This window comes from Eumetopias jubatus, unplaced genomic scaffold, assembly GCF_037043125.1.
Source record: "Eumetopias jubatus isolate StellerSeaLion01/CBP00866 unplaced genomic scaffold, mEumJub1_p1.0 scaffold_3, whole genome shotgun sequence".
Lineage (NCBI taxonomy): Eukaryota > Metazoa > Chordata > Mammalia > Carnivora > Otariidae > Eumetopias > Eumetopias jubatus.
In genome coordinates, this window is record NW_028274809.1 from 103182462 (window position 1) to 103206951 (window position 24490).

The 24490-nt window shown below is 53.7% G+C and overlaps 1 protein-coding gene across 3 annotated transcripts in view; it reads right to left on the bottom strand.

The window, feature by feature from the left end:
* Positions 1-650: 650 nt before the first annotated feature.
* The window catches only part of TFCP2L1 (transcription factor CP2 like 1), a 55080-nt gene continuing 31240 nt past the window's right edge, over positions 651-24490 (bottom strand). For 2 of the 3 annotated variants that reach the window (XM_028101364.1, XM_088022168.1), the window contains 13 exons: positions 22910-22986; positions 22249-22354; positions 21469-21575; positions 20249-20401; positions 16898-17008; positions 13982-14073; positions 12309-12357; positions 12121-12214; positions 9978-10068; positions 9148-9251; positions 5656-5798; positions 1604-1655; positions 651-697 (listed from right to left, as the gene is read on the bottom strand). In XM_028101364.1, coding sequence (XP_027957165.1) covers positions 651-697; positions 1604-1655; positions 5656-5798; positions 9148-9251; positions 9978-10068; positions 12121-12214; positions 12309-12357; positions 13982-14073; positions 16898-17008; positions 20249-20401; positions 21469-21575; positions 22249-22354; positions 22910-22986 — 1226 coding nt within the window. Of the gene's footprint in view, positions 698-1603; positions 1656-5655; positions 5799-9147; positions 9252-9977; positions 10069-12120; positions 12215-12308; positions 12358-13936; positions 14074-16897; positions 17009-20248; positions 20402-21468; positions 21576-22248; positions 22355-22909; positions 22987-24490 lie in introns of all 3 variants that reach the window. The other variant, XM_088022166.1, reaches the window with a different exon arrangement.

Below are 24490 nucleotides of genomic sequence, written 5' to 3' on the forward strand. Positions count from 1 at the left end.
AGACAGGAGAGCCCATCTCTGGGCGCTGCGGCGGCAGGTCCTTAGAAACGAGAGTGAAGGTGAAAGAAGCAGAAGGCACAGAATAAATCCCATTCTCATCAATCCATCCAAGAACTGGAAAGACGGACGCTCACCAGCGTCGCTGAGAAGGGAAACCAACATGAAGACAGAATGGAGGCGACCCACCTACATCCAGTCAGCAGTCCTGGTCATGGAGACGGTTACCAAAGAAGGGGAAGGTTGGGGGTGAGGCAGGGCTTTCCCTGGAGGCAGGGGAGTGGTTCAGGAGGGTACAGTGGCACCAAGATACCCAATGAACTAGCCTCCAATAAGGGAGTGAGGGGTTTCAGAGAAGATGCCCCCTAGGGGGGCATCTGTTTGCCTCTCTAGGACAGTAGGCAAAGAACAAGGAACCATTCAAATGCTGGAGGCCAAGAAGGGCAAGAAGAGCCATTGGCTTTCTGCATGCCAGAGACTGCATCCACGGGTTTCTGCTGGCTATTGGTCCGTGGTTTTCACAGACTGGGCCAAGTCCCTCCTAGTCACAGCTTGCCAGGTGAGGCCGCAGCTTACAGAGGTGCAACTTCTATGTCCAAGGGAATCCACGGGGCTGGGAGGTGGAGGCTCTACTTTACACACGCTACTTCTGCTCAGAGGCCACATTTCAGGATGATGTGATAGCCATCATTGCTCTCGGCTGCAAAGAGAAACACTGGGCATTTTACAGGAAGAAAGGCACGACGCTGTGACCTTGGGGAATTGGGGAGGGCACGGTCCTGGTGTACCAGCAGAAGCCCTGCCAGGGGTATTGGCTCCAAATACAATTGCATAGAGCGAAGTGTGCTAACAAAAACAGGTATTTTAACACATGCCTTCACATGCCTTCTGCCTTACTGAGTTTCTCTTTGGCAATGGGCCTTTCTACCATAGCTCTAGGCCCAAGAACTAAAGGCTCTCTCTATCCAAGGCGGCTTTGGACAAACTGTGGTTCTCAGGGTATTATGGCCCCCAGCACTCCGAAGGCAGGTGCTGGCTAGATCCAGAGAACAGGGGAGGACAGGAATGGCCCTGTCACCGTTCAGGGTCTATGACCCAGTCATAGGGCTTTCATTCTGATATACTCCATACGTTCACCTGCCCCAGCCCTAAGGAAGGTCACAGCTAGTCTCCCCTTTCTCCTGGCACAAGATGTTCCTTCTCAGACCCCTTCCTCAGGTGAAACCTTCATGCCCCACCCCTGCCCCAGATCCCTGCCCCACTAGGCCTGCAGGCTCAGCTGCTGTATTCCACACTTGCTCCTCCCGGAGACCCTCACTGTAGAAAAACTCAAATGCATCTTACTTCTACTCAAGTACTGAGTTCATGGAGTTCACTTCTACTCAAGTTCACGTTGCCTGGCCAGGATTTCCCTTTCAGAACTGATTTTGGAGCCAATCTCCAAAGTTCTCACATCTCCAGGGCAGGGTTTCACAGGACGTGAAATGGGAAACGTCCTTTTCCCCAGAGGATGTTCCCAGATGTCTCTCAAGGGACCCACTGTGCAGGCAGGCCCCACTTACTTCGATTAAACAAGAAAAAGGGGTGTGCGGGGAGAGGGCTTTACCTTTTAAGGTACTGAGGATAAAACAAGACTCATCTTGAAAATTCTGCACCATCTGAAAGGCAAAAAGAGAGACCATGTCCCTTCAACAGTGAGTTCATAATATGAAAAGCCTCAGTGACACGGGGCCCAGCCACCGCAGGGAGGCAGAAATGACAGTCACTGTGTTTGCACAAATGCAGGAAAATGGTTCCACTTAACACTAAGGAAACACGAAACAAGATAAACGTACGAGATGATCGCAGTCGTAATTAACAAAACCTGAACATAAAGGACAGAAAGGAGCCAGGCAGGGAAGCGAAACGTTAACATTTAATACAGGACTACATGTTTGTTTGCTTTCGTTTTCCTTTTTCCTACTTACTAGGACCTCCAATCCCTATAACGGACACATTATAAGAGCATGTATGTGTATAATAGCAACAAAGAAAAAAATAAAGTCCTTAAAAAAAAAAAAAAACCTTGGTAATTAGCAGCCTCTGCATATCAGAGTCCTATGAGGACCAATATAAACATAGCGCCACTCCCTATGTCTACAAAGTGGCAGGGACAGAACGATTACTCAGCCGCCTCTGCAGTTCTCGTTTTGATTAACTACCAGGTGACCTTGGAGAAGTCAGCCTTTCCCCTTCTGGTCTCCGTGCCCCATCTGTAAAATGGGGCTGCTCCCACGACAAAAGAACAGAACCAATATACAGAAGGATAGGAATTGGCTCCCACTGCCGGTGGAGCGTTAATCTCCACAACCACTTTACAAAGCTGTCCACAGGATCGGGTACCTTACTCCTCCGGGCCAGTGTCCCAGAGAAAGCCCTGCGCGTGCGCACACAAAGCACACCTAGGAACTCTGACAGCAGCAATGGCTGGTAAGAATGGGAACTGGAGGGACACCTGGCTGGCTCAGTCCGAAGGGCACGCGACTCTTGATCTCAGGGTTGAGTTGGAGCCCCACGTGGGGGGCAGAGATTATTTGCATAAAAACTTAAAAAAAAAAAAGATAACTGGAAGCAGCCCCCGTGTCAATCAGTAGTAGAAGCATGAATGAACTGTCACCTAATCACGCCACGCCATCCAGTGGGCCAGGGGCCTCCGGCAGCATCTCAACATGCTGAATCTCAAAATCTATGAATCTCAAAAATATAAAGTAAAATGAAAAGAAAGTCACAGAAAAACATGCTATTATCCACCTATATGAAGTCTTAAAATGGGCAAAATTAAAACAATGTATGGAGGAAAAGGGAATAATTAGTACAAAATTCAGACCAGCAGGTGGAGAGGTGGAGAGGTGGAGTGGAAGAGGAAATCAGCCCACAAAGAGGCTTCTAACATAATATTGCATTAACCTGAGCGCAGGTATTGGGCACTTACTTCTTCCTTAAACTGTAAAAATAAGTTCCATATACTCCTTGCATACATATGCCATACTTCACAATATAAATGGAAAGACCATTTTAAAAATACTTAAACATACCCACAACACACATACTAGCTAACACGCAGCAAAAACCCTTTCCAAATTAAAAAAAAAAAAAAAATGCAACCCACATGTCATTGCCTCCTCTGGATTATTGCCCCAAATCCTGCAAATCCATCCACCTGTCGACCCCTGCCCCTCCCTGCAGAGGCTAATGATGCGTGAAGTACATTTATTCTATACTGCTGGCCTGCTCCCTCTAGGACTCTTGGCAGCCCAGCCACTTGGGCATGCGAAGCCCTACGCAGAGCCCACATGGGCTTAATCAGTAACTCCCTTGTTTAATTAAGTGCCCTTGCACCTCAGGGGCCGGCTCCGCGCCTGGCCGGGCTGCCTCCAGCAGTCGGGGCAATTAAGAACCAAAGGTTTCCAATTGATTCAGGGTTAAGAGGCAAGGAGACTTCGGGGAATATGAATCGCCTACTTAGCTGAGGTAGCACTGTGGTTCTGTTCTCTGCTTCACTTGCTTAACTGCCCACTCGGGAGGACACAGGGCGAGCTGGGGAAGGGACTTCCTGCAGGGACCCGTGACATGGCAAGGGTTCCGCACATTCTTGGCTTTTGTCTTCACCAAAGAAATTCATTCCAAAATGCAGAGTGCCGAGTTTTCCTGCGCCCCCACAGCAGCCCATTGCTCAGGTGTCGTAACCTCCCTGGCTATTCTCAAGGAAGTGCTCAGGTCAGGAACCCTGGGCTCCAGTCTGTCTGGGAAGTGGAAATAGGGAAACAGCTGCCTGAGATTTCAATGGAATGATATGGAAGGAATTCTGACCCGGGGGCAAAACTAGCCAGTGGCAGATAAATGTACAGCTGGATCTCTGCTGCGTGTTTTAGGAATCCACACCTACACAATGCTCAGGCACACGACAGATGCCCGCACAAAACATTATCTGGCAGAATCACATCTAAGCTAATATGAACTCCTCTAGGAAAAGAGTGGGGAAGACAAGTGCCTTTCGCATTTGCCCGCCGCTGTTTTCTATTTCCTGACTTAAGCTGTGGATTTTTTTTTAAGTAATCTCTGCACCCAACATGGGGCTTGAACTCACAACCCCGAGGATCAAGAGTCTCATGCTCCCCCAACCGAGCCAGCCAGGTGCTCCATGAACTGCTTTTTAATTCAAGAGGAAGGAACCCACCAGCGCTTTGCCAACCTCCAGGGCCAAACTCCCATGAAATGGGGACTCCCATTCAAGGGGCTCAGGCAATTGTAATGACAAGTGGGAACAGGATTATCACCAATAATGACAATATATGAAATATACAGACCATTACAAGCCTTACAGTTCATATACTGTCAAATTTAAAGATCTCTCCATTACTTGCTCTCCTAAGTTAAAAGTGCCTAGCACCATCAATTACCACCACCACCAGCTTATCTGGTATCTCCGGGTGCCTGACACTGTTTTCTGTTTTCTCATTTGATCCTTACTACAACCTGCTCAGTGGGTGTAATGATCCCCATTTTATAGATGCGGAAACAGAAGCTCAAAGGGGTTAAGTAAATCTGCCCAGAGTCACACCACTCCTGGCAGCAAGGTCCGGGCGGGAACACATGTCTGATTCCAGAGCCCACATTCTCTCTACTTCCCCAGACACCATTCATGTACCATTTCCTCTACAAAGATGCTCTCAGAGCTCCCACAAGCGGCTTGCTGGAATCTGCTGGGGGCTCAGGGTGCCCCCCCCACTCCCATCAGCCCAGCTCTGTTTCTTTAAAGGCCTCATTTCAGGGGAGATGGTCTCTGCAGCTGGACGCCAGGGTTCCCACCCTAGCTCCACCCTTTACCGGCTGTGCAACCTGAGGCAATTACTCAGCCTCTCTGGGCCTCAGTTTCTTACCTGTGAAATGAGATTTCACCCAGTTCATAGGGAGGCTGTCAGGATTAATAAATGAGTCACAACATGTGTACTTAGGACAGTAAGCAGTGGATAAATGCCAACACTCCAGACTATTATTAGCAAGAGGAGGGGTCCAGGATAGAACAAGCTTAAAAACGAGGCATCAGGAATGCCTAGATGTAGCTGCAAACCCTCCTTGGCCATGATGGGACCAGATCACTCTGTGCCCTCTGCCAGAGGCCACTCGTGCCCCACACAGATCTGTGCAGCCAAGGGCAGACCCAGAGCGGCCGTGGCATCTTCGCAGGTCAGCAGAGAAGGGTTCTGGGCTCCCATGTGACCTGCGTGCTCTCCATCACCTGGACCGCCTTCCATTCCACGGCCCCTGGGACCTGCCGCTCTCCCTCCTCCTGACTTCTCACAGCCCTGACTGTTTAAGCATCCCGGGGGCAGGGGTGCAGTCAATGCCACGGTTCCTGCATGGCGTACAGCCGAGGACGAGGACGGGGTAAGGAGTGGATACTAGGTAGCTATTCAGAGCCTCGGAACTCCCCCCACACCCCCGCCCCTGCACTCCAGGGGTAGCCAAGAGCCTGTGGCATGCAGATGAAACCCGTTTGCCATCTTTGGGCAGAAGTTATCCCCAAACCCCAGTGGGGGGCGTTTCTGGTGCAGGTCTGCTGTGCCTCCCTACGGCCCCAAGCCCCAGGCCACGAGTGGGGGTGGGGGCAGTGCTCACCTCGTTGCTCACCACCACATGGATGCCCGTGGGGCCCTGCCGGTAGACTCGGTGGATATGCTGGGGGGAGATGCTGTACAGGTTGGCGATCTTCTCAACCAGCTCCAAGGTGGTCAGCTCTTCCAAGAAGATGGCATGGTACACTGGAGGGGCAAGGGACAGGGCCTTCTATAGAACACACCCGTGCTTTCTGAGGAGACTGCCTATCCCCAAGCCCAACCCGCCCCCCAAAATCAGTCCCTCTGTTGTACGGATACTCATGCCCAGACCCATTCCGTGGGATCCGGCTGTAACAGGCACAAAGCCTCCGCACAGCCCAGTGGCAAGGGCAAGGCAGCCAGGCCACGGTTCTTCATTTCTGTTCCAGCCTCTCTTGGGAGATCGTACGTAAAATGGAGAATTCCCGCATCCAGCCTGTACCCAATGACACCCATGGCGGCACAGAGGCTGGAGAGCTCTGTATTTCTAACAAGCTTCTAGTGATTCTGACGTGTGGCCAGATGCACACCCTTGCGAGAGGAAGAACTCCTGCATTCCCTTTCCTTTCTTTCCGCGGCTTAGAGGGGTCACTGGATGGCTCCAGGGGGGGCAAGAGCGGGATTTAAGGATAACTCCTACTTTTTAAAAAAAATTTTATTTAAAATCAATGAATTAACATATAGTATATTAGTTTCAGACATAGAGCTCAGTGATTCGTCAGTCGTGTATAACACCCAGTGCTCATCACATCACGTGCCCTCCTTAATGCCCACCACCTGGTTACCCCATCCCCCACCTCCCCTCCCCTTCCCCAACCCTCAGTTTGTTTCTTATGATTAAAAGTCTCCTATGGTTTGTCTCCCTCTCTGATTTTGTCTTTTTGTTTTTCCCTCCTTTCCCCTATGATCCTGTTTTGTTTCTTAAATTCCACATATGAAGAGTTCATATAATTGTCTTTCTCTGACTTATTTCGCTTAGCATAACACCCTCTAGTTCCACCCACGTCGTTGCAAATGTCAAGATTTCATTTTTTGATGGCTGAATCATATTCCATTATGTATATATATACCACATCTTCTTTATCCATTCATCTGTCAGTGGACATCGGGGCTCTTTCCACAGGTTGGCTACTGTGAACATCACTGCTATAAACCTTGGGGTGCAGGTGCCCCTTCAAATCACTGTGTTTGTATCTTCTAGGTAAATACCTAGTACTGCAATTGGTGGGTCGTAGGGTAGCTCTATTTTTAACTTTTGGAGGAAGCTCCATACTGTCTTCCACAGTGGCTGCCCCAGCTTGCATTCCCACCAGCAGTGTAGGAGGGGGGTTCCCCTTTCTCCACAAGGGGTAACTGTGACCTGACATCCCAAGGGTCTTGTCCTTGCCCTTCTCCACAGCACAAATACCACTCCACTCCGGCACCGTGACCACAAAGGGAAAAGGGGCAGTGGGAGCACCACCAGCCCACTGGAAGAGAACACTGACCCGGAGGCTGGAAATGCTTCCTTATAGGAAACCCAGCTCTATGGGTGCCCTGGGGCAGATGACTCAACACTGGGGGGCGGGGGAGGCTCAGGTTTCTCAAAAGCGAAGCACAACAGGATTAAACTAGAGGTTCCCAAACTCCTACCTCAACTGAGGAACCCTTGGTTTCAGAGGCCCTGTATTTCCAAAGCACATATGCACGTGCACACACAACACACCAGCTCCCTCTGAGAGGGGGTGGCAGAGGCCATGGCATTCCAGCCACACGACAGATCTGCCGTCCCAGGATTTCAGACAGGCTGACCCACCATCAGACTCTGTGCAGAGCACGTGGCCACCGCCCCTCCCAGTGCGGACAGCAGGTAAGAATGCCACGGCTCTTCTCTAGCATTGCCTTCTATGACAGATTCGAATGTACTTTTGTTGCTTTGCAACATTTTCGGAGGCCCTTCAGCTTTTTCTGAGTTCACTTCTCCAACAAATCAGGCCGGCCAGAAAGACCTAGACGGCTTGCAGGTCAGCGTGTTTTGTTGTAACCTGTGGTCACCAGCCTTTCCTGCCCCAGGTGAGTGTGGGGGCGGCCAGGAGTGCTTGGGGCAGCTGAGGGGTCTGTGGGACACTCCTCTGAACGCCTCCCAAGCCACCTCTCCAGGGCCATGTTGGCAGCAGCTCAGGGAAACATGAGGCTCTAGAGTAGGCAATCCCAGGCTGATGTCCCAACTCAGCCACCCTAGAAGCAAGCCCTAGAACAATCTCTACACGTCCTGGGGCCCCAGGGTGTGTGCAGGGGCAGCACCAAGCTCTTGGGGCCTCCAGGAGCATAAATCAGAGCTGTGCTTGGAGCACCTGCCCTGAGCAGGTGCCGTGCACGAGGCTGCCCTTTCCGCAAGTGCAGGAAACCCCAAGGCTCAGGATCTGTCCTTCACAGGCTAACAGCTGAGAAGCAGGGTGAGGACCTAGCCGCTCTCCAGAAATGTAGAGGGGCCAGACGGAGGGCTCAGAAGCCAGCCCCCAGGGTCCGAATGTGTGGGTCCTGGCTCTGCCATGTACAATGCTGCCATCTGGGGGCAGTGATCCACCCTGTGCCTCAGTGTCCCCCCCAGCGAAACAACATTACCAACAGTGCCTACTAGGAGAAGCGAGTAAGCAAGCACACGGGAAGCCCTTTGGACAGGGTCTCGGTGAGCCTTCCTTCTCCTCCGGTGCTCCCTCGCTCTCTGCAGACATATGCAGAAGAGCACGGACTCTGCAGCTTGAGACCAGCCACTGGTCAGACCGTCAGCACTCAGACGCTCAGAAGCAAGGCACTTCGCCTTACACGCCTTGTCTCACCGAAACCTCCCACCTCTGGGGGTAGCGTCGCTATCTGCACGTGCAGAAGCAGATGCACGAGCCCTGGTACCCTTCCCAAGGCCACACGGCCAACACGCGGCATGGCCAGCACTGGTGTCCAGACTCAGCTGACCTCGAAGCTTCTGTCCTCTCACCAAACTGCCTCCAAACTGCCAACCCAGAAGAGTCACGTGCCCCTGAGGTAGCTCTAGCTCCCACAGCCGTTCTCCTTTGCCCTCGGGCAGCCGCCAAACCAAACGGGAAAGACTCGTCCAGCTGGGGGGACACCACCATAGGAGGAAGCGCTCCGGCATTCAGGCCATCGAGCGTCACTAGCCTGGGAGCCGAAAGGCCTGATGCCCAATTCTCCCACGAGTGGCTAAGCAAGCGGCTGTTGGGGGACACATCCCCTCTCTGGGCCTGCTCCCCAGGGAGCAAATAAGTAAGCTGGACCAGCTGTTCCGGGACAGGACTTCCACCTTAAATATTTCAATTCCAGGAGGAAGTTTAACAAAAACTCATCCTTTGGAAAAAAAAAAAAAAAAAACCTTCACCCTTTGAGAAAGCAGAGTGAGGTGATCGGTGGACACATTCTCGGCAAGAGGACTCATGTTGCTGCTGTGTCTTCCTGTGACCTGGCCACCCAATAAACAGCCCTGGGTTGGTGGGGCAAGGGAGGGCTCCCCACAACTCACCACACAGACTGCTGTCCCCACCACCATCCCGCTTCTGCTGCAGTGGTGCTCGGTTCTGCTCCAGCTCCTGACAGACGTAAATGGTCATCTTTGGCCTCACATTCCTGGCAGGAGGAGGGGAAATAAATAGCAGGTATTGGGGGAGGGGGGTGGTGGGGAGGAACATTCCAGAACATCCCAGAACACAGGGTGGAACTAGCAGAGAAGGATTCAGGGAGAAGAAAGGAGGCCGCGGGGATGCAGAAGGCCTTTGGCTGGGCCTCTACGGCTTCATGCAGGTTTGCCCAGAGGCAGAAGGATGGCCAACCCCTCCAAGTCCTATGTAAGCTGCCATGAGGGCGCTCTGCCCAGAACATGCGTCTCAAGACACAAGGTGTTTTTCAGGGCGATAACAAGAGCAAACACTTTCTCGGGCTTACCCTGCCCCAGGCACCATTTCCAGAACTTCATATGCCTACCTCATTTCATCGTCACACAACTAGGGTGCTGGAACCACGGCCCTCCTTTTACAGAGGAGGAAACCGAGGCTCAACAGGGGTTAGGGCTTTCGTCTAGTGAACAACTCGTAAGAGGCAGACCTGAGATGCACACCCAGGCTCTCGCCCTCACTCTAAAACTGTGCTGTCCATGCGTGAAAGGGAAATGAGATTTAAAACTCGCTTGGTCAGTCATATTAGCCTGAGACAAAGCGCCCCACAGCCACATGTGGCCAGGGCTGCTGGACTGAAGAGGGTGGCCCTGAACATATCCACTGTGGCAGACCCAGCCCATCCCTGGCTGAGATGGGGCTCCCTGCCATACCCTGCATCCAGCTAGAAACTGACACCCACCGGCCTTTGATGGCATTGAAGAGCCGGATCCCATCTGCAGGGCCACAGATCTGGACCAAATCGTCTCGAGACATCTTGAGCAAGTCAGCACCTAGTCAGGGAAATGGGGCCGCCCGTTAGGAGGACACACAGAAAAACTTCTGTCCTCAGGCACCTGCAGATGTTGCATGGTGACAGAGTCAGCCTCATGCTCAGGGAGCACTGGACGTTCCACGGAGACAGAAACAACAAAAAGCTAAATATCAGGAAATCACAGCCCCAGAGATGAGTGGTGTTCTCAAAGGTCAGAAAACAGACAGGCATTTACCAAAGCCGACAGGTCCTTACCAGCTGTGCTCCCTGTCCCTCCCTCTGTACCGTTTACTGGCATGTAACAGAAGTGCATGTAACCAAGCACAGGCCGCTGATGACACGCGCACTTGTCTACATGCAGGGGTACACAGCTCCCTGCATGCGGCCGCCGGGAGTGAGACGCAGAACATTCCCACCTCCCACTGGCCCCCCAGGCCGGCCACTCCCCTGCCTCTGGGGAACCACCATCCTGACTGCTCGTGCTTAAAAGTCTTGCTGGCTTCTTTGAAGTTTACATAAGCGGAATGGAATAGGATGTACTTTCCCATGTCCGGCTCCCGTCCTCCAAGTCCTGTTTAAGGGCTCATTCATGGTGTCTGTGGTTAGAGATCACTCATGGCCATTATCAGCTAATATTCGTTGCATGAATACCCTACAATCACGTGTCCATTCTCTGCTGATGGGCACGGGGGTTGCTCCCAGCTGGAGAGATTATGGATAAAGATCTATGAACATCCTTATCGGTGGATGCAGTCCCTCCTCAAAGCCCAAAGAGTCCCTTAGAGCCTTATGCCCTTGTGGCCTCTCCAAGGGACAAGTATGCTACCAGCCTTCTGCTAAAAACCAGCCGGCAACCACATGGCCAGGAGCGACGATATCCATCCCCCTTTTCCTGCCACGGTGCAGATGCAGTTTCAGGCATAGCTCTGCAGGCACAATGGCTCCCACTACATAAGGAGTAAAAGCGCCCAAAATCCCTCCATTGTTCTACCAGGCCCCTCGGTCCCTCTCTGACCTCACCTCCTTCCCCAGTCCACTTAGCCCCACTCACCTGGGTGCCCAGCTCTGTGGCCACACACCAGGCAGGCCCCCACCTTGTGGCCCTTGCACTTCCCCCCTGCTTGGACATTTCACTGGCCCCCTACCCACTTGGCTCACTTCCTCCCCTGGGCCCAGCCCCTGCTCAAGGGCACCGTCTCGGGAAGGCCTATGCTGAGCAACCCCCCTCCCGCCCCGAAAATGGCAGCATCCCTCCCTGCTCCTCCCTAACCAGAGCCAGGGCCCTCCTCTGAGCCTGCCCACCACCAAAGGGTCACGTTGCACTGAAATATGTGGTTCACACATCTGTGCAGACTCAAGGCTGCAAGCTCCTGAGGACGGGGTCCCTGGCCGACCCTCCTCGTACCTGCCTCCCCCAACACAAACGAAGTTCTTGCAGAAGCTGAGCTGAGAGACAACCATGTGCGGTTTTCCTTCCCCTCTCACAGATGTCCTTGGGAGCCACTCCTCTAGTTCTGGGTCAAAACTTTATTCCTGGTCACTGTGGATTGACTCCACTTGGTGGCAGGGTTCACTGCTCCATTCACCCTTTTGCCAGACAGCCCTGGCTCCGGGTCTCTGTCTGCCGGCCCCTCCGGTAAGAGTTTGAAGGAAGCAGCTAGCTGTGTGCTCCCTCCCCTGTGGCTTCACCACCATTTCCCAGGTCGTGGCTCTGGAGACAGCGTGACGGATGGGCGGCATGGTGGCGGGAAAAGTGCTAAGAAGGCTTGCTGAGTGTGCCCCAGCCCACCTGGCGCAGGGGCCCTTCCCGGGCAAACTAGGGCCCACCCCAGGGGACCCAGATGGTCCTCCCTGAAGGCCACACTCGACTGGAAACTCCGAGGAGCAGGGCTTCCTATTTTAGCACTTGGCCCAGGGTCAGCAAAAAGTGAGCAAGCGACCCACACCACACTGGGTCCTCAGGAACAAACCACGACCCGGCAGGCAGTGCGGGCAAGTCCAGGAAGGCAACTGATTTGCGAACTGTTTCTAAGATCCCTGTGGGTTTTAAGAACAACACAGAGATGCTCACCTGAGAAGCTGGCGAAGAGCCGGCAGAACTGTGAGAACCTGTTTCGGTGGAGCCACTGCTGGGCATCCTGGATCGAGGCTGACGGAAGCAGGTGCTGCAGGCAGAGAGAGAGGGGAGGGGGCCTTGACATGACCACGCCGGGTCTGCCCAGGGACACGCGGCCAGAGAGCCCGGCTGCAGACACTTACATCATTGCCCAGGGGCAAGGTCTCCACGGGGTGCGTCGGAGAGCTGTTCCTGCAAAGGAAGAGAACAAGCGATCAGCTGCGGGGACAGCCCCTTCTCCCAGCCTGGCGCTCTCCCCTCCCCTCATGGAATGGCACTCCCTCGTAAATGCAGCAGGGCCTCAAGAATTTCCCAGATCAGAGACATGTAGGCGGAACCACCTGCACAATCCCTCAAAATCCCTGACCAGCCCTTCAGGGCAGACACGATGTTCTGACTAGCAACATAGCCGGGCCAACAAATCACCCCTCCACCCCGAGCTTGGGGTTTGTTTGCATCCGATTCCCTCCCACGCAGAGATCCCCCCACCAGCCTCGGCCCCAGGGGAGGGCAAGCTGCCCAAGGAGCCCCAGGCGCTGTTTGGGTGCCTGGACAGCGCCAGCCAAACCCCCGTCTGAGGAGACAGGAGAGGGCTGCAGGCTCCTGGGGAGGTATCCCGCCCTGAACAGGTAGGCCGCAGCATGGCATCCATCCACGAGAACATTCTCATGGCTGGAGACACACCGCCCTCCCTCCGGGGCTCACCCATGGGGAAGGCACAGACCTAAATGCCTGGATTTTTTTAAATTAAGAGAAAGATACATCTTTAAATGACCCTCCCAGACAGACACAGTGAAGAAGGCACAACGTGGATGGACATAGGTGTCTCATTCTACGTTTAAAATGACAACGTGGTAAGTGTTACTTTGCGTGCACTTTACCACAGTAGCAATGAAGAAAAAGCCCTCGCTGGGATGACCCTCAGACTGGTCGTCAGCGACAAGAGCTGCCCTTTGTCCAGTGTCCGTGAGGCCCCCCCCCGTCCCTGCATGAATCCTCACTCCCTTGGTAGCAGGGAAAGTGAGGCTGAGGGAGGTTAAGGAGCTCACCCCTAGAGAGGGGGGATTTAACACTTGGTCCACCTGAATCTGAGCATGACACCTTGGCTATGTGCGCCCCCTTCTCAGGGAGGCCCCTCATGACCTTGTGAAATCAAGTTCATGGACACTCTCACTCTCCCACTAGTAAAGTTCTCTGTACGCCAAGCACGGGCTTTGAGGACCCCACGGGTTCCACGCCTACCTGCTGAACCTGCCTGGTGTCTCCCTGCTTCCCATTGCCCCCCAGAAACAGGATCAGGATGTGTGCAGCCATCACAGTGGCACCGTGAGCCCTTCCTGTGCCACGCAGCCCGGGATGGGTCGGACCGATGCCCGCCAACCCCTGCACCATGGTCACCTTACAGTCAGCGTGGCCTGTGCATCTGCAGAGCCGGGTGACCAGGAGTGAGGCCACTCCCATATTACAAGCCCTGAAACATCCTGAGCCGACCCATGCTACCTGGAGAATGCACACAAGGACCCGGAAAGAACCAGGACAGGCCCTTGCAGCCGCTGGAGCCGCCCAAACGGCTGCCTCCTAAGGCCCCATCTGTCTAGGCCACTCTGCCCACCTGCTTCTACCGGGGGAAAGGGGTGGGAGGGCGGCTTCTGCCCCAGCAGACAGTGTTTACAGAAGCATGTCCAAGCACAGAAAACGTGCAGCCCACTCTGGTGCCAGCACACCAAGCGGGGGAAGACACAGGGAAGAAGATCAAGGAAGGAGCCGAGACCCATCATCACTCCAGGACCTCCGAAGGGAAAGACGGCGGACGTACCCTTCACCAAGGCCGAAGCTGTTTGGAGAGCCATTGTAGCTTGGAGACGGGGCGCTGTTCACTTGGTAGGCCATGTCCGGCCACGGGGAACACTGCAGAAAGAGCAGAGGGCGGCAGTGACTCGCGGGCCGTGGCAGTCAGGAGGAATTCAGGCTACAGAGGTGCTGACCCGGCTCCCCTCCCCCGCAAACCAGCATCCATCGAGGCCGGCGCAGGAAACCACGGATCCCTCAGCATTCCCCCCAAGTCTCCCAGGGCCCACATGAGGCAGCAAAGTGTGGGTTTACTAGGGCCACGCCCAAGAATTCAAGCATGGCACAGGAGAGACCTGAGATGCAGCCATTCCCAGAGCAAGCGAAGCAAGGCATGCGTCTCCGTGGGCTTGCTAGCAGTCGAACCAACGAGGGAAAGAAACCTCATCGGTCACCTGGGTCCACAGGGAAAGAGCTGACGACAGAGGCCAGCTGCCTGGAGGGCAGGGTTTCCAGGTGTAGACGAATGTGTGTCCACGCATGAAAGAGGGAGCACTGGACACGGATAACTTCCAAACAAAAATCATCAGTGAAGTTCAGTACTGAGGCGCCTGGGTGGCTCAGTCGGTTAAGCGTCCAGACTCTTGGTTTCGGCTCAGGTCATGCTCTCGGGGTCATGAGATGGAGCCCCGCGCCAGGCTCCACGCGCACCGGGGAGTCTGCTTGTCCCTCTCCCTCTCCCTCTGCTCCTCCCCCTACTCTCTCGCTCCCTAAAATAAATAAATAAATAAAAATCTTACCAAAAAGTTCAGTACTAAAACCCGCACTATTTGAAAACAGAAATGGCCAACAGGCCCTGGAGAGCACAAGGCACGTGAGCACCTCCAAGAGCAGGCCAGCCCCTCTGGACATCATTCTATGTATGTTTGTTACATGTCAGGTGTCCTGCGAGGAGCTAAGGGAGACAAAGAAAACACGAAAGACGTGATCCTTGACCTCAAGGCACTTCTTGTGCAGAAGCCAAAAATGAACATATGTGAGAATCGCCCAAAGAAAGCAAAGACATACAGGTTTTGCCTGTTGGGGAAGCCAGCAGACAAAGTATTCATTTCTTCCCTTCCCTGTGATGACACCTCTTTGGAGACAGCCAATTTGAAGCATTCCTAAGATTTACTATCATCCACCGAGCCACAGGTTGGTAAATATTTAACTCTGTTGTGCATGTGGGCTGGAATTTTGCGGTGCTAAACTTGGGAGCTGAGGAGGAAAAGCCAACAACCTGTCACCTGGCAAGGTCATGGGCCAGGTGGGGGTTTTGACCAACTGCACCACGCTCTGAGAAGGGCTTGGAAGGACGTGGTCTAAAGCACCCCTGGCCATCAGGTGGAGGTCAGAGGAGAGTCAGGAGCAGAGAGGTTGAGGCTCAGCCTAGAACGGAAAGGTGTCTGGAGGCAGAGGGCTGTGGGAGCATGGAGAGCACCCTGGGGTGCCCCCACAGAGGGGACTAGGGCCTGGGGAGAGCTAACTGGTCTGAGCGCTAATTCACAAATGCAGGGCCTAGCACTGCTTTGCTGCTGAGAGTAAGCCAGGCTCTTCCTACGCCGGGACTCTCTGGCCACTGTTATCCTGAGCCTGATGAAACACCAGTACATATCTGTCTCTGCCGCAAAATTAGCTTCCATACTCTATCTTGTTGCAAATACCCTTCTGCACATGGCTTATTACACATGCGCGCGCGCACGCACACACACACACGCGCGCGCACACACACACACACACACACACACACACACACACACCTCATCAAGCAGGACTGGCCACCATTCTCTTAGGTGCTCTGTGCCCGGGCCTCCCCTCCTCACTTAACACAGTCTTAACCCCCACCATGGCCGGTGCGGGGCCTCATGTATTTGTGGAGGGCTTTCTAAGCACGTCAAATTATTCAACAAACAAACACCCACGAGCTGGACTGATTACAGAATGCAGTGGGGAATAGTTGTTTAAAAAAAAACAACAGAGCCCAGAAAGAAGTGGCACCAGCGGTGACCAGTGGCAGGAGGAAGAAGCACCTGAGACAGTGAGTGTGTGAGAAGTAATGTTGGACACAAGGATGGTGGGGAGCAGGGTGCTGCTGGAGTCTGGGTTAGGAGGGAACACATTCCAGTATCCATCCAAACAACAGGGCAGCAAAGTAGTTCGCAGCCCTTGACCTGGGGAGCCCACTCTGAGAACGGAAGCCTGCAGAGATCTCTACCACACGCAGAACCTCAAGCGCCCAGGGTCACTCGCTGCACCCTGTGGACACAGCAAGCCCAGAAGGCACCAAACGTCCACCCACAGGCCATCTATCTACATAACAGAGGCCACGCCTCTGGGTAAAGAACTAGAAAGCTCTTTATGAACAGATGGGGAACAGACTCCAAGCTAGGCTATTAGATAAGGCAAGCAAGTTACAGAAACAGCATGTCAGTGTACACCGCTGGGTGTAAAGGCAGCGGGTGTGGATGAACTGGACGAATTGGCTTCACTGGAAGAGAAAGCTGGGCCACGTACATGAGGACCCAGAGACGCCAGGCGCCCCGGGGAGGGAAAGCTCGAGGCCAGGACAGTTTGGAGAGAGGTATTCTCTGATGTATATACACTCTCCTCTATTGGATTTTGGAGCTTTACCTATTAAAATGATAATCACCAGATTCTGGAAAGTGCAAATGGCAGCACCAGGCTGGAAGTTATTTCGGAAACGCCGTCCCGACCCCCGGGCCTCATCACATGAACCACAGCTCTGGACCTGGGAACCTACCACGACTTCACGGGCACTTTCAAAAGAGGCATTTACCCACAGGAGGCGTTCTTCCCAAGAATCTAAACCAACAGTGCGCCATCATCCTGCTCCTGGCAAAAGGCTGGTGGGGGCAGGCCACACCCCAGCAGTAGGCCAGCTCACCTCTGTGAGAATGGTGGTCTCGTAGGACGGCTGGTACTTCTCCTTCTCCTGGGCAGTTCTTTTCTCCATCTTTTCCCGGTCAGTCTTCTGTTTCCGGTCAGCTCCCTTGGGCTACAAGTGCAGAGCACAGGAGTCCAATTAGTCCAAAGTGAGTAGAGGCGGCTGTCACAGAAAGACCCGGGGCTCGGCGACAGTCCCCAAGGCCTGCGTGCTCCCGGCCTCTCCCCGGGGCCCGGGAGTCCAGGCAGGATCCTCGCTCACCTCCCAGGTGTCAAGCACAAGGTCCTCCTCCTGGAGCCCCTCCCCTTCCTCACCTGAGGGAACTCACGGCCTACTACAGGGTCCTGCCACTCAGCTGCTCAGGGGGAAATGCCAGCCCCTCTACCAGGGGCTGCTGGCCCATGGACAAAACCCTTGGGAGCCACAGCAAATTGCAATGCGTGCCTTGGGTTACCAGTGGAGGGCGAAGGAAGTGGAAGAAGTCAGGGCTGCTGGTGGGAGTTTGGTCTGCACCTGTGTGCTGGGAAATCCTGGACACATCGTGAAGGCCTCCCAGCTCCCAACTCCAGGACTAGCGTGCAGCTCCCCGCTCACACGCCCCACACAGGGTAACCCCTCCAACCTCACAGAGCCTATGCTGGGCGCCCAGCAAACATGAGCAACTTACAGAGGCACTACTACTCCTGTCATTTACAGGTAAGGAAACTGAGGCTCAAGTGACTTATCAAGAATGGAGAAGAACCTGCTCTGGCTGGTCGGGGTCTTCAAAAACAAAAACCCAAAGCAGAAGCAAGTGTTGACCAGGTGAAGAATCCAAGAGAGCATGTCCAGGTATATATCGCCACCAGGCTGGCCCACCAGCCCTGCTCCTGGGACGCTCTGGACGTCCTGTGACTATCACCTTCTCTGAGTTCACAGCCTGCTTGGTGGTTTCTGACATTAAGCCTCCAAGCAGCCCCAGAGCCCCAAACTGAGCGGTCTCCCTGTGGATGCAGTGGACCGTGCATGGTGCACAATCAGTGAAAACAACCTTCAGGGTTGCCACCTTCAGGGACTTTCATCCCAGAATGCACCTGCCTCAGGCCACACAGCTTTTCATTTCCAGCTCAAGAGCGTTTTAGGAGACCACCCTCGGGGTGATGTGATACCCATGTTAAAACAGAGGCAGGTCTGCAGGGGGTCCTCTGGGGGCAGGGATGACAGATCTGGTGTTCAGAGAAAGACCAGGCACGCAGCACCTATACCCCAGTGGCCTGCCTGCTCCCCAGCCCCTGCCCCTAACAGGAGGCTCTTCCTCACCGTCCAGAGGCCATAGGGCGAGCCTGCGTGTGGGGAAGGCACTTGTCCCAGTGAGGCCTGTGGAGAGCTGGCTGGTCCGAGAGGGGTCCTGTCTGTCCTGTCAAGAGGCCCTGACACCCCCCCCCACCCCCAAGCCCGAGCCTTGCTCCAGCCAAGCAGGAGGCTTCCCCGTGACGAGGGTGACTGGGGTGGAAGAATGACAGCCAAGTCATTGAGACTCTGCCTGGCGCTTGCACGCAACCGCTTGAACTGCTTCTGTGATGGGGCTGGGCGCACAGGGTAGCCACACCTCCCCAGGCATTCTGAGAAGCCAGTTTCAGGTGACTGGGGCCCCTACGTCCCTGCAGGAGATGCCAAGGCCTTCCTTGGGTCACTCAGACAAGGCAGCTTCCGGATCAATTCCCGTGATAGCTGGTGTGTGGTCCAAAAGCCTGGAGCCCTCACCCCTGAACTTCTGCCTCGAGGTGTAGACAGGGGAGCTGGCGGGGGCCATGGGAAGGCCTAGGCACTCCAGCGGGGGGAGACACTGTCCGTCTCTCCTGCTGCGCTGTGCGGCCTCTGAGCCCCAGGAATTCCGCTGGATGCCACTGGACCTGAGCACAAGGACAGCCAGCAGGGCCACAGATGTGGCGCACACGACGAGGACAGAGGTGTGACCGGGGACAGGCACAGACATCCGGCGGCGCAGCTGTGGGGCCATCCACGGGAAGTCAGCACCCCAAGATCCCGGAGCGGGCAGCAAGAAGGAAGACCAGAGGCCGCAGCACCCACCGCACCGGTAGTCGGGCTCAGGGGAGGGGTGTGCGTCAGAAACGGCCACGTCCTGATCCCCAGGAGCCTGAGGCTGTCAGCTCCCAAGGCTGCAGCGGAATCAGGACTGCGAGCAGTGGGAGAAGGGCACAGGAAGATGAGCCTGCGGCATCCCAGAGGCTCCGACGTAATCACGGGGCCAGTAAAGGTGGGCGAGGGGCCGGGGAGAGGAGGTCGGAGCGGTGTGACCCCAAGAGCCCGGCGCTCTTGCCAGCTCTGAAGACAGGCGGATGGGCCACAGGCAAGGAACGCAGAGGCCTCTAGAAGCTGGCAAAGGGAAGGAGAGGGAGCCTCCGGAAAGGAATGCAGCCCTCCTCACACCTTGACTGTAGCCCAGTGAGACCTCGTCGGACTTCTGACCACCAGCCCTGAGAGGTAATACGTGTGTGTGGCTTGAAGCCACTAAACCTGTGATCCTTTGTTCCAGAGGCAACAGGAAACAACTATGGTGGGCTTGACTGCAAGGAGTCATCGTCCCGAAGCAGGTTTCTGAAGAGTGCTACCGCTCTGGCACGAAAGACAATCACGCTCCCACCACGACCCGTGCCTTCCCACCTGGGGCGGCCTCGCTAACTGAGCCGGGGCCCGCCCCTCCCTCACCCCTGTGGACGCCACAGGCTCTGCTGCAACCCTGCATCTCCCCAGGCCATGCAGGACTCTGGGCTGCAGCACCAGCCACCGACCATGTCTAGGATGCATCGGTCCAGACAGCTGAGATGAAAAGTAGTGAACAGGCAACTGCGGGGGGCGGGGTGGGGGAGAGGGGGGACACAGGAAGGAAAAGAGAGGAGATGCCTCCAAACATGTTTCCTTCTCCAGCAGGAGGCCGCGACACAGGGAGCTCTACAGCCTCGGGCCCTCCATAAGAACATCTGGGGCCAGGACTTCCGCACGGGGTCTCTTGACTTGATTTTTAAGGAGAATCTAATGGGCTACTACAGAATCCGTGGCCAACTACAAAGCGCTTGGGAAGAAAACGAAAACCTAAACACGTGCAAGTCCTGGCAGTCTTACAAAGCAGAGCCGGGCACAGCCACCCGTGATGCTGCACGACAGAAGGTGCCCCCGCACAGGACGCCCACAGCGGGCAGGCCCTGTCAGCCCAGGACGTGCGGGCTCACGCTCCTCGGGGGCCCAGGTGCACGGGACGCCAGGCTTGCGCGGCTGTCCCTGTCCAGCACAGGCGGGGACCCCACGGGCATGGCGGCCACAGGTGTGCACAGTGGGGCAAGGACATCCTACCTTGAACACCTTGATCTGGCAGCTGGCTGAGTGCAAGTGCTCTGTGTACTCCCCATTCTCGTTCTGCTTAAATGTATCAATCTGCACCCGGAAAGGCACCCCCTTTTCGCCGCCGTGCTTCCGGGGAGTGAACTCTGTGCTGATGCAGTGCACCTGGAAGGGGAAATGTGGGCCAGGAGCAAGGAGAGGGGTGAGGCCAGGTCCTGGACTCCTCAAGGGCCCCTCGCCAAATGGAGGTTTCCGTCCTGCCTCGTCAGGTGCACACCTGCCTCAGTCTCCCCGCTCTCCCACCCACACTCCCATCGGGGCGATGGCCTCCCCCTGTCCCCTTTACAAAGGGCACGCCCTCCCACCTTTGTCCCTTGACCTTGGAGGCCCTGCCTGAGCAGCTCCGTCCTCGCCACTGCTCAGGCCCAGGGGCCCCAGTGGCCCCACCCTCACTCCCTCCTCCCCTTTGGCAGATCCCACAGACTGCACAGCTCTGTCCCCAGTGGCCCTGGCATCCCGGTTACTCGGGCCAGGCCAGGAGCAGGACCGGGAGGCTAGAACCATTTCTATGTTACCAGTACCTGCTACAGAAAAAGGCACTGGGTAACATATTTTTTATTGTAATACTATACTACTGCAATAATATATATTATTGTGGTAATACAATAATATTGTAATCATAACTTTAAAATACAATAAGAATATTGTAATTATGTAAAAAAAAAAAATCACTAACTTTTACTGAGCAATTGCTATGGACCAGGCACTGCAGTAATCACTTTATGTTCATTATCTGATTTATAAGACAGGTAGAAAAACTAAGAGGCTCAGAAAGGGACATAGAGTAAGGGAGAGAGCGTGTGTCAGCCCAGAAGCACAGCGGCCCCGCCATGCCCCTGGATCCACACCAGGTGCTTGATCACCAAATAATTAATTGAATTAAAGAAACTCTCCTGGAAAAAAATTTCATTACATGTTATCTATGCGAGGACATACTTATTTTGTAACAAGCTTACATATTGTTAAGCAAAACCCACACAGAGTTCTACAACATGCCAAGTCCTCTTCTAGCTCTGGGGACCAACCAGCTCTGTGACTGAGCCACACTCCTGTACCCCATTCCCTACAACGTGCATCCCTGCAACACAGAACAGAGCCCATCGGGACCCCGCGGGTGGATAATTTTGAGGAACATACAGGCCCCAAAACTCTGGCTTCCCCCTCCCGCTTACCTGAATGAACGCAGAGGCTCTCTTTGAAGGGTCCCACAAAAATTCAACTGCGTTCAGCTGGGTCGGGCTGGCCCTGGGGTCCAAGATACCAACAGACAGTGGAATATCTGCACACACATACACACACACACAAAAGTGCAATTGTCAGCCACTCCCGAAGATTTAGGGAAGGTCTCTCTCATTACAGGTCCAAATTCCTTAACCACAATTTGAAATGCCGAAAGTCCTGAAAACTAAGTTTTGCATAACTCATTTGGCAGCAAGCCCAACTTAAACTGCCATGAAGCCATTTCGAGTCTTTGTCCCATTTTGGGTGAACATTTTAACGCTACTGCAGAATATTAGTGGGCCTGGTTGCCTCTTGTGAGGCATTACCTGTCACTAGGGGGTCTATGTGCCCTGTTGTCATTCTAACTTCTAAATTCCAAAACCCAATGGCTCCCAGGGTTCGAGATAAAAGACTACGCATAGACCAGTGCCTCAGACCCCAAAATTCAATTTCTGTTGCCCATCTCTGCGATGCCCATGCTTCCCTTCTCAAACTCCTTTAAGGCAGGACCCTCTGCAAAGCCTTCCCAGCAATCCCCGATGGTAGGCCTTTGAATCAGAAGTCCCCGAGGGCAGGCCTGGTGGCATGGGCATGTCTGCCAGCCCCCACAGCATTTCACCCAGGGCAGGAGTGTATTAAAGTGCCCTATGGAGGCATGAGTCCGACGGTATCGGGGAAGAACCCCAATGTGCTCAGAGTGCCTTGGGCCCCTCATGGCCCAGGAGACTCACCGATATCCAGGATCCGGTCCCCAGGCCGGCTCCACCGCCATCCCTCCAGCTGCTGGTGTTCTGTGTACTGCAGCCGACGGTCGTGGAAAACCACGCGGATGATGCTCTAGGGAAGAGAGGCCAGTGGAGGGACAGGTAAGTGTGGGGCCGAGAAGGAGCCCCAAGGAAAACTCCCACTGGGGCAAACCTCCCACCTTTTAAGACCAAGACCCCTCCTGCTGGAGCCTTCCTTCCTAGCTCTCAAGCTCCGTAGGCTTCTCCCCACTCAGAACCCCAATAACAGGACACTGAGAATGAGGACTCTCTCTTTTCCAGAATTACTAAGTGCTTTACATACATGGCTAACCTATATACCTTTTTGTGCAGATGAGCCAACTGAAGCTCAGGAAAGTTCAGTAAGTGGCAAAGCCAGGCTCAAACCTGAGTCTGTTCAACCCAGAGCCTGTTCCATCAGCCCAGGACCCTCCAGCTCTTAGCACCGCCGGCTTGCCCCTGGCTGTTCAGACAGCACGCTCCAAGGAACAGAAACCCACTCCCACTCTGGAGCTCTCCCCAAACCTCCCAGGCACTCCTGACCCCACCCCCAGCAAGCCCAGGTCCCCAGACATGCCCCCACCCCGCCAACAACTCCTGAGGAGGGAGAGCGGCCCCGCAGCCTTGCCTTGACATATTTTGTGTTCAGATCTTGAAAGTCTCCCAGCTTCCGATTCTCCAGCAGCCGGATTTCATAAGACTGACCTAGAAGGGGGTTAACAGGACATTTTCCATTTCTGAGGAGTTTCAGACCTGGGGTTCACCCAGACAGTGGCCTTCTTGACCTCCTCAGTGGCCACCCAGGCCTCACGGCCCCAAGGGACAGAGCGAGGAGTCAGTCCACGGCCAACTCAGATGGCTCTCTGGGCCACACACCCCCATCTGTCCCCCAACCTGGTTGCGCTTAGGACACCCCAGGGAGCAAATCATGTGTCCCCAAGACACAGCACCTCTACAATTTTCAAAGAAATAGAATTCAATAAAAGGTAGTTAACGTTAAATTTATGGAACAGAACTTCACAGTTCTTTACCTCATAAAGGACGCCCCCCCATTCACTTGGATGGAGAACACAGCCACCCACTCAAATCCACGTTACTTATTGTAACTGACCATACCCTTTCAGAAAGCAGGTTAGAGGAACGAGTAAAAGCCTGTTAAACATTGTCTCTAATTGCAGAACGAAAAGCATTTTCCCAAGTTAAAAGAATTTCATGTATTTAAAGGGTGTGGGGGATTCTATTTGGTGACACAGAACCAGCACAAGCTGGTTAAAGAATATACATGGGGAAAAGACTCATCAGTCATAACAGAGAGAACTGCATCTATGAATAACCTGAAGGAAACTACACGTGTTATCAGGAAATAAAATAGAGTCTGAATAAATAGGATACATCACATTCCTAGACAGGAAGACCATTTATCAAATGATGTCAATTCTTCCCCAAATTAAAGAAGTGTAACCACAACTCTAAAACACCCATACATATTTCACAACTTAATAAAGGATGTTTTACAAATTAAGAGAGAATGATTTAATGATGGTACTGGTAAATCTGACTGGCTGTTTGACATTGTTTTAATTTTTAGATGAGGATAAGGACAGACTCACAAGAAGTAACAAAAATAGTCCTGAATACCTGTCCCCCAGTTTCCCCAGTGGTGGCAGCCAAGGTAAATATGGTACATCATGGAAACCAGGAGGCTGACCATGGCACAGTGCGGTTCACTCCACTACAGGCCTAACACGGAGCTCCCTGGGTTTTGCAGGTACTCACCTCATAGCAAATATCAAAACAAGATACCACTGGACTGAAGTCAACTTTCTTAAGGTTTTATGCAAACATGAATCATACATATCAGACACTCAATAGGGAAGGACTTTCTGAAACCAAAATTGGGGAAAAGGGAAATCTACATATATTAAAATCTCTCTCTCCATATATATACACACACACACACACACATATGTATGTATATTTATATGTATACATACACCCATATATATGAATGAAACTTAAATGCCAACAACAAATTAGGAACAGCACAAACCCAGTGGCTAGCAGTTTTAAAATAGTGAAAACAGCCATGATTAGAAAAAGCCTAACCCCCCCACCCCCGCCCTGGTGGGTGGAATGCTGCCCATTCCCCCAAAAAGATTCGTCCATATTATCATCTCTAGAACCTGTGAATGTTATCTTGTATTTGGAA